This window comes from Strongylocentrotus purpuratus, unplaced genomic scaffold (assembly GCF_000002235.5).
Source record: "Strongylocentrotus purpuratus isolate Spur 01 unplaced genomic scaffold, Spur_5.0 spur5_scaffold_1, whole genome shotgun sequence".
Taxonomy (NCBI): domain Eukaryota; kingdom Metazoa; phylum Echinodermata; class Echinoidea; order Camarodonta; family Strongylocentrotidae; genus Strongylocentrotus; species Strongylocentrotus purpuratus.
The window spans coordinates 18,834,018-18,844,389 of record NW_022145594.1 but is presented as its reverse complement, the minus strand read 5'-3'; the positions used below and the strand labels follow the sequence as shown (position 1 = coordinate 18,844,389).

At 37.9% G+C, this 10,372-nt stretch overlaps 1 protein-coding gene across 1 annotated transcript in view; it reads right to left on the bottom strand.

The window, feature by feature from the left end:
• Nucleotides 1-10,372, bottom strand: part of LOC583059 (double-strand break repair protein MRE11-like) — a 30,781-nt gene that overhangs the window by 6,832 nt on the left and 13,577 nt on the right. The window contains exons 11-15 of the mRNA XM_030978577.1: nt 7,845-7,948; nt 4,112-4,189; nt 3,271-3,490; nt 3,030-3,118; nt 1,300-1,467 (exon numbers count right to left, since the gene is read on the bottom strand). Of these exons, the coding sequence (XP_030834437.1) occupies nt 1,300-1,467; nt 3,030-3,118; nt 3,271-3,490; nt 4,112-4,189; nt 7,845-7,948 (659 nt within the window). The remainder of the gene's footprint in view (nt 1-1,299; nt 1,468-3,029; nt 3,119-3,270; nt 3,491-4,111; nt 4,190-7,844; nt 7,949-10,372) is intronic.

Genomic DNA, 10,372 nt, shown 5'->3' with positions numbered 1-10,372 from the left:
AAACTACATGTACCCCCTCTTAAACTCCGGATAGCCAATTTATATTCTACTAGCGTTATTTGACCCTCATCAGGCTCGCTTATTCCCCTCCCCCCCCCTCTACCAGATCTCAGCCATGGGGGGGGGGGGGGGATGAAGAAAAAAAATGAAACTTGGCATACAGATAGAATATATGTCATCAGGAATAAGCCCATAAAGTTTCAGATCTATACCTCACATATTTTTATTTTTTTATTATTGCTAATTGATCAATCACTATTCACATATCTGTGAATTGACAATTCTGCATTGTAAACAATACATATGAGGAAACGTTCATTTTGACAATGCACTCCATATCTGGAAAAGATTGGATAATAAGTCATGAAAGCTCATGGTGCAAAAAAAAAATCCTGAAATGTACAGTGCGTCCCAGATAAAACGAAACCGAGAATTATCAATGTTTTATCATAACTTAGATCCTCCTCTTTCATTTGATGCAACTCATAATAATGCATATTTCACGCATGAGTGATTAAAATCAATTTGAAGAGAGGAAACCCAAAAGTTGTTTGGCGGGCGGTATCTGACGAAAGACTTCATGCATGGCTGATTGTCAACGAAATGGAGTTAAGTCTTTTGTCAATTCTGCTTTTTGCTACGTCAGGCAGCCAGTGAAAACAAATTTGTTTGCTAAAATTATGAAAATGTAAGGGCTACTTTAAACAAACAGAACTTTGTCATTCCTAGCTCATTTTTCCTGAATGAGGTGTCATATGAAAGGGCAGAAACTCAACTTTCTAGAAATGTGATTTTCTCTTTGAAATTCAGATACCGCCCGCCAAACGACTTTCGGTTTTCTCTCTTCAAATTGATTTTAATCACTCATGCGTGAAATATGCATTATTATGAGTTGCATCAAATGAAAGAGGAGGATCTAATCTTTCCAAATATGTGTCATTTATCAATTATAATTGTGATTAAGTTATGATAAAACATCGATAATTCTCGGTTTCGTTTATCTGGGACGCACTGTATTGCAGCGTGCCTCAAGATTGGGGGATGCAATTTGCCCCTCCCCCCTCAGCCCTTTCAGTGTTAAAGTTAGGCTCAAAATGTTTCAATTATAGTGGTGTACCTATTACTGGATCTATTGACAATATGTAGGAGACAGTGAATGTGCACAAGTCCTTTTGTGTACATTTGCCATTCATTAAAAAAACATTTTTAAAATGTGATAGATTTTTGCACCATATCTGAACAAGCTTTCACTCTTTCACATTCCTCATAAATCAAACGTATCTGATCGCAATTTCATACCTCATCATCGATATGGTCTTTTGTTGTTCCTTGGTTCATGAGTTGACCTTGCGTTTGGGAGAGCTGGTGTTTAACGACGATTCGGATTGCTTCCTTCTTCTCCTTGTCCACGTATTCCCTGACAGCTAGGCCCAGGAATTTCTCTGACAGCAGTTCAAGCTGCTTAGTCTACATGGAACCACAAGACCAAAATAAAGTCTGTTTGTTATAATTTCAGTCGTGGCTATTTCAGTTCCATTCCATGTTTAAAAGAAACAAATTATAATCAAAGTTAAAGTTGCACGTTGGCAATATATAAAATAGCATGGAGATACTATCTACCCATGGGACAATAAAGGTCATATTTTGTACAAACCTTTAAATCCCATCGAGCCTATTGCTCGGAATGTGATCATGAAAGGTGGAAGTATCCTTTTTTGTAGCGTGCAAACAGAAGGTATTGAAATCATGAAGTGCCATCACTTTGGTAGTGATTTTTCGAAAATGCGCAAAGTTGGGACTTAGTCACAATCGATATAGCCACAATCAGGGTGCAAAACCATTTGCACTTGGGTCCAAAAATGAACTATGCAATAGAGCAGTTTCATCAACCCCAAATTGTTCATCCATACCCTAGGGTTACTACCTTGCAATATCCTGGAGGAAACTATCTTGGTTATCATTTTATGAACAGCAACACAACAGGGGGTGGCAGGTGTTACGGACACTACACAATTTTACTGAAATAGAATTTTCAAGCATTATTTACCTTAACACACAAATATTTTGCACTTCTTTGGGGAATTTCTTGGCCATTTGTGAACAATAAGAACAATTCACACTCACTTTGGTCCATAAATTAGACGCAGTATACACATAAGAGGTAACACAAGGTCAAATCTGATAAAAATGCCATTTTTTCAAAACCTGAAACTTTTTAAAAAGCCAACCAAACATTGGTAAATGAGACAAATTCCAAACTCAAGTCCCATCTGTATACATATAAAAACAAATCAAATTGCTAGGAAGGCTGGTTTCATATCATAAGTTGTCCAAAATAACTCATGTACAAAATCCTATAGGATGATACAGACACTACATTTTATATAGTATACATGTACATGCTTTTCTTTGATGCAATATATAAGTAATCCATTTGCTTTTTTTCTGCCATCTTGTTGTTGTTGCATATGTTGAGGCCAACAGAGAGTATCTTTTCAAATCCTCATTACCAAGTCTCTTGGATAGGACTTAAAGGGAAGTCCACCTTTCAATAGAAGCAGACAAATCTGACAAACAGAAAACATAAGTTGTTCTATGTAGTTCCAGGGGTGGCCCAATTGGAGTGTGTTTTTTCTTCTTCTCCATCTTCTTTGCTCACTTTTAAACATTGAAAGAAGCCTAATTAAGTCATAGGAACATGAAAGAAGCATAACTATTTAGACAATTAAGGAAGATGAAAGACGACATTAAAAAAAGAAAATCATCAAAAATAGGAAAGAGAGATGAAATAATGATATAACGAAGGAAAGCATGAGGAAAGAAGGAAGAAGAGAATAAAAAGAAGAACAACTTAACCCTTACTGTACTGGGCTATTTTGAGCACCCCATGATCTCGGCCGTCGAAAGTCCGATGAACACGAAAATTTGCATGTTTGTAGATATGTACGTAAGGAACAAGATGGTATAATTATTTTTTCTTAATATGCAAATTTATTTCTCAAGGAACGGATCTACCTTACACGACTCACCAAGAACTCAGCTAAAGCTGAATTTGATTCAACGGCAGCCGACATCGCCAGTATCCTTTCTGCTGAAGACAGCGAGAAAGTAGTCCAAACTATCAACCGTGTGTACGAGGATGTTTACCAGAAATGCAAGGCACGCCAACAGGCCAAGTTCACGGGTAATAGAACCTAGAACTAAAGGTGCATTTGCAAACACCACTTCAGTCAATACTGACAAGTGGGTAGTAAACCTCTCATCGCGTACTTTGACACCTGCCGAGGATGCCGTTGAAGAAAGGCCTCAACTTCGCTGTTGCTCCTAAACGGATCCCAGTGACTGAGATAGTCGCCAAGGTGGAATCTTCAATCAGGACCCTCGACGCCGAAACTGCCGACTCTGTCCGCAGAGATGTAGATGCCATTCTACAGAAAGCACGGCCTCCAAAGCCGAACATCCCGAAGGATATGCGTAACGCAATCAAATCCTTAAAGGAGGATGATTCCATCATGATGTTGCCAGCTGACAAGGGCCGGGCCACTGTGATACTAGACACTAATTCATACCATAACAAAATGGCGGATCTAATAACCTCGGGACCGTACCGAGAGGTCAGAAAAGACCCCACGGACCGACTATGTCGCAAACTCACAGGTATATGCTACTCAGTCTAAAGAAGGATGACAGCATAGACGAGTCAACATACCGGGAACTGAGACCCGCCCACAAGCAACCTCCAAGGATATATGGTCTGCCTAAGATACACAAGCCTGAGATTCCGTTACGGCCCATTGTCTCTTGCATTGGATCCTTTGCTTATGAACTATTAAAGCATCTTGCAAACATCCTTGCTCCTCTGACGGGCACATCTGAACACACGGTTCCTAACTCCAGCGGCTTTGCTGAGTTTCTGCTAGATCAGACGGTCCATAACAGTGAGACTATGGTCTCATTCGATGTGGTGTCTCTCTTCACTAACGTACCCATAGAGGACGCATGCAGTGTAGCCCTGAAGCGCTTGCAGACAGATGATAAGCTATTATCTCGCACTAGTCTCAACCCGAGACAAGTTACAGAGTTATTGGATTTTGTACTCCGCTCCACATACTTTCTCTACAAAGGCTCCTTCCATGAGCAGACGGAGGGCGCAGCAATGGGCAGCCCCGTATCTGCAGTGATCGCAAACCTGTACATGGAGGACTTCGAGGAAAATGCATTGAGAGAATGTCCATCTTCATGTGCGCCCAGGGTATGGAAGCGCTATGTTGATGACACTTTCATTGTAGTCGCACGATCGGAAGTCGACAATCTGCTCAAATACGTCAACGACCAACAACCATCCATCAACTTCACCATGGAAGCAGAAGTGGACAACTCCATAGCGTTCTTGGACACTTTGGCTCATAGAAGCAGTGCTGGGAGCCTCACCACTACGGTCTACAGAAAGCCGACGCATACCGACCAATACCTAGCCTATGACTCGCACCATCCCGTCGGTCAAAAGAGGTGTTGTTAAATGCCTACACGACAGAGCGGATCGCATCGTCACTAAGCCACAAGGGGCAAATGCGGAACGAAGTCACGTGAGAGGCGCTCTATCTGCCAATGGTTACCCCAAATCATTCATATGCAATGCTTCCAAGCAAAGGCCAGTCACTACGCAGGATGAGCGTAAGGAGTACAAATCCATGGCTGTGCTACCCTACATTGAAAGCATCGCACCCCAACTCCGTCGTCGACTTGAGAATCATGGTATCCGTACCATCTTCAAATCTGACACTACATTGAGGAGCCAACTTGTCAACCCGAAAGACCCAGTTCCTGAACACAGACGCAATGGTGTGGTATATAGCATACTGTGTGGCTCATGTGATAAGGAATACATCGGGGAAACGGGCCGGCCAGTAGGTGAAAGAATGTGGGAACACAAACGTGACGTCAGATTAAGACTGACAGACAATTCAGCCGTAGCCAAACATGCTTGGAACGAGGAACACCGACCCGACTGGAATGGAGTAAAGTGCTTAGCAAAAGAACAGCATTGGTACACACGCCGCGTAAAGGAAGCGATCCAGATTCGGTTACAACCTAACAACATCAACAGGGACAACGGGTTCGAGATTCCGGATTCTTGGATCAGAACCATACGACGGCACGCCCCACGTAATTTCACCCGGACACAGAACATCAACCAGTCGATCAGCGGCACCACCCACGCGGCTTGCACCGGCTCAACCAATCAGAGCAAAGGACACGCAACATCAGACGACACCGCAGCATTGACCAATCACGACACAGCGATTAACGGCACTATTTACGCCGTTTGTACCGGCCCAGCCAATCAGAGCGGAGAGCGCGCAGCTCCGGACAATGCCGCAGCATTGTCCAATCGTAGCCCAGCGGTCAGCGTTACCGCCTACGCCTCCCGCACGGACCCGTCCAATCAGAACGCTGGACGGGTGACGCCAATTAACGACGAACCGGTCAATACCGGTACTACTGTTAGTAAAAGGTATAAATGCGAACCGCGCACCAAAATATTTGTCACCTGACGAAGTACAGCAGCAGCGTACGAAACGTTGTGAGATTTCTTTCTTATTACACTTCGCGAGACAACTGGATATTTGTTCAACTCTTGATTTTCTTTCCGCGATGGACAACATTTTTCGATGCAAATTTTTGTCGTTATAGCCTAATTAATTATGCAAAATGCTAATTTTATGCATTTTACAGATAACTCTACAAATTTGTCTGTAGACTTGTGAAGAATGTTGAAAATGTTTTGAATAAATGTTTCCTTCATCTCAAATTCATGAGGTTACATTATTTTTATGATATTATTTTTATGCATAGGTTAATTTGCATAAATTATGAATACGCATTCATGAATATCAAATCTGGAAATATACATGGAACTAGAATCATTACAAAAATTGTCAGACTCCACTTTTTGAACGTTAATTGAAACTCATTATTCAGATGAAACTTCTTTTCTAACACAAAATAGTTATTTTGATGTACCAGTAATAATAATGATAATTTATGCAAATTTGATGCATTTTTCAAATATTTATTTTCTTTTGTATTTTATTGTTTTTATTTCTTATTATATTTATTGTTTTATTTCTAATGTATTCTTTTGTTCTGGAATACATCAAGTTACTTTGAGAAACATAAACAAGCAATTCGATATCAATTCATATCTCCCAAATACATCTAAACCTGTATTGTACATGAATATATGCAATTATAGCATATTTTTGATGACATGCGCATACTAATTGTTATGTAACACCTTACGGTTATAACTTGAGGGAAAAAAGTCATGAAACGACAATTCAAAATTCCACGCGGTTGCGGCGCAATCTCTGAAAAGGTCGAGGGGGAGCCTCCCAGGCCCCCCCCCCCCCCCCAGTACAGTAAGGGTTAAGAAAAGAAAAAGGATAAGAATTAGAAATGAGGAAAAGGAAGAAGAGAGAAAGAAAAAAAGATAAAACAGTACATCATGTAGCATAATCACGGTGAGCCTTTATATTGGACACCCTAGATATTTGAAAATACAAAAAGACGATGTACTTCATTATTTTGAGAAGTAACTCTGAAAAGAAATGTATCTCACAGGACCTTACAAGATTTGCTCAGTGAGACCCCCCCAAAAATGTTGGAAAAGAAAGTACCCATGGTGTCCCTGTATATTATGTGGTGCAGAATTCAATGTGCGTTTAGAGAAGATTGCACTGCATGTGTTGCCCTCGTATTGTATGTGCAGTCCTGCAGGATATATTCAGTATGTTTAGAACCCATTTTTAGAAACTCATTAAAGTAGTGTTGGAAAATTTGGGGTCATAAACAGACGACAGTCTGTACTTTATGAAGAGTATTTCGACCAAGTGGTATACTTCTAAAACCTTTGACAGTGTACACCGAAAAACATGAACAAAGCATTTAAAAAAAGAAGAAGTGATAATATGCAAATTATGGTGTAATCAATAACCATTTTTGATACGCTTATTCAATAATCCTCATATGTTGGTGGTGGCAATTAAACCAGTATTCATAAAATCCTTAGATATATAATGTCAGTAAACAAGTCAAAAGCGACCTCATTCAATTTTTTTCTCTCTTTCTCTCCATTAAAATAAGCTTAATTTATCGAGAGAAATTGTGAGCAAAAACGTAGACAACAAGATATTTCATAATATGTAAATCCCCTCAAAGGGGGTGTCCTCAAAAGATGGTATTTTTCCATAGTCCTCAGAAGAAACTATTCATACATATGTACTGGTGTGCGCAAGTGTTTATGTGTGTGTGGACATAAACTACAATGTAGTGACTTTTGTAGGTAGGCCATTAAATGATTGAAATAATGTATTTTCTCATGCATCATACATATTTGATGTCATAGACAGGTTTTACATTGTTAAAATTCATTTTTAGAACACTGTTATCCAGAAAAGGAGGTACAGTTTGGCTTACAGGCCTTGATATTATTCCTCCTGTAATTCCTTAATTCCTTAGATAATCCCTAAACAGTTCAGGTGGATCTTTTTTTTTACCATGAGAAATAAAATCAAGACATTGAAGACACTGTATTTATCACAATATAATGCTACCTTGTCAACTGAATATAGTACTAATACAAGTCATTGCAATGTTAGCTTGGCATAACAGAAAATCAGCTGTCAATAAGACCCTGATTTCTTAGATACAGATATGATGAATCACAACAATTAAATAAATACAGATAGCTGTAGTACTGAAAAACCAGTTTTAATAAAATGATTAAAGTGGTGTATTGCACAGCTCTAACAGCATCAAAATCATTTCTGAATATCTGTTACCTCTTCTGTCCCTGAGAAGTACTTGCAAACAGAGTCTTCATGCCTCTCCGTTCCAAGAGCTTCTAGCTTGAAGAATTCCTCTAAGTCTTCTACAGGTTCGGTATCTGAAGGTAAGATAGATAACACAGACATGTAAGATATCTAAATCATAAACAATCATAATATAATAATAATATTTAATTTTTATATAGCGCTTAATACAAATGTCTTTAAGCGCTTTACAAATATGCTATTACCCTGGTCATTGGATTCAGTGCTTGCCCACACACAATGTGTGCACAATCTCCACTCCCTGGGGAGCATTCCAGCCAGGCGTTATATAACATTTTCGGTTTGAGCTAGAAGGACCTTAACTCATGTTGTTTTGGCTCTGGACAAACATAATGTTCTTCATTAACTGCAACGTAAACACTAATGATAAAAGCACTTGGAGATCGAGAGAGGGTCACTAAATCCAAACCTATCTTTTGACAGATCATTCTTGGTGACGATGATGATGGCAATGATGATGATGATGCTGATGCTGATGATGACTATGATGATATGGTTATGATGATGCCGACGATGGTGATGACGATGAAAATGATTTATTTATTATTTATTTTATTTATTTGAACATATTTAATCAGGATAACAAGATCAGAATCGGTACCTATATTTACAACAAGTTCATTAAAATCATCACCATTCAAATTATTAGAGATACCTGTATGATAGGTTTCCGTCCTATAAGCTTATTTACTTATTTCCATAATTTCTTACTATCACCTTCATACTTCTCAGTTACAGTATTAAAATAGTTACGTTTTCAAAAAATAACTTTAGTAACATTATTCCGCGTTTGATGATACTCAGACAAAATATGAGGTAGTTTGAGCTTCTCATATTTCTTTTTTAAATAATCTCTCTTAGACATAAGTTTCAGAACTTAACATAGAACCTTGAGACACGCTACATTCAATGGTCTTTATAGAAGAATGTGCATTTTCTATGAGAACATATTGCTTTCTATTATAGAGGTAGTTCTTGAACCACTTTAAGGGTAATCCTCTGATTCTGTAGTTCGAAAGTTTGTAAAGAAGTATTTTGTGATTTATTGCTTCAAACGTCTTAGCGGAATCCCAAAAAACCCTCACTGTATGTTCGAAATTGTCAATAGAGCGAGCCACCTTATTTATTAGAGTCAAAAGGGCATGTGTTGTACTATGCTTGTTTTCACGGAAGCCAAATTGTGCCTGATAGAAAATATTACTAGTACATAAGAATTTTACAGTAGGAACATATATTATTATGTACAATTTTTTTCAAGAACTTTAGATAAGATGTCAGCAAGGAAATAGGTATGTAGTTTCCTTACTCTAACGATCTCCTTTCTTGAAGACTGGACTGGAACAACTTTTGCCAAATTAATCAATTTAATCAATTGAGGCACCAACCCAGCTGTAAGTGATAGATTTAAAATATAGACTAAAGGATTATTTTTTTCAAGAGATAATTGCTTATTTCATCATGTCCAGAACTCCGCTTATTCTTCAATCCGTTAATTATGTTTATAATTTCACTTTCAAGAATTGGTTAAAATATAAGAAAGTGAATTTGGGGCTCCAAGGAAGTCAGTGAAATGCTATTGAGTCTGGTATTTAGGGGGCAAGGTTGAGACCAATATTTGACAAATAATCATTAAAATATTCCGGTATTAGTTCAGTATTATCAATAACTTCATTATTAACTTTAATCTTTGTAATTGTGGAAGTCTTGCCTTTCCCGTGTATAAACAAGTTTGATAACCTTCCAAGTATTTTTTAGGTCATTTGTATACAATTCAAACTGCTTACGAAAACTTTTTTTTTAGCTTTCCTCAAAGTATGTTCTTATATTCTGTATATTTATCTTATCTTTATCCAATAACTTAAATTTACACTTTAAATATTTTTTTTTTCTTGATTTATTGAACGTAAAAGAGCTTGCATTACCAAGGGATTCCTAGGAGTTTTTTTGTAACTACTTTTTTAATTACTAGCTGGAAAAAAGATCAAAAAAGATCCTAATGTTATGAACCAGAGCACTATAACACTGAATTCCCATAGGACATATATTTATTCAGATGGTCATATCTCAGCCAATATTTAATATATTCAATAAGTTTTCGACGATCGGACATTATTTTTGATGCTCTTTCCGGAAATGAAGAAAAAATTGAGAAATTCTAAAAACAGATTTTTGATGATGTCACACTTCACCACTCTATAGAAACAATAAGTATCTTGTATGTACACATGCAGCATAAACACAATCATCTAGCTTATGTGAAACAAGAGAGTGCAATATAACCACTAAACAAACGATATCACAAAGGAAATTGCTCAATATGTTCAAATGCATGAATAACGAGCTCCTATTGATACAATAAAATATACATAAAACATATTGTTGGAAAAGTTTGATCGAGTTAAAGCAGTGTTTGATCTCTTTTCAACTTACAGATAGATTAACCAGAGCACAACTGCTGGATAGACAGACAATAAATA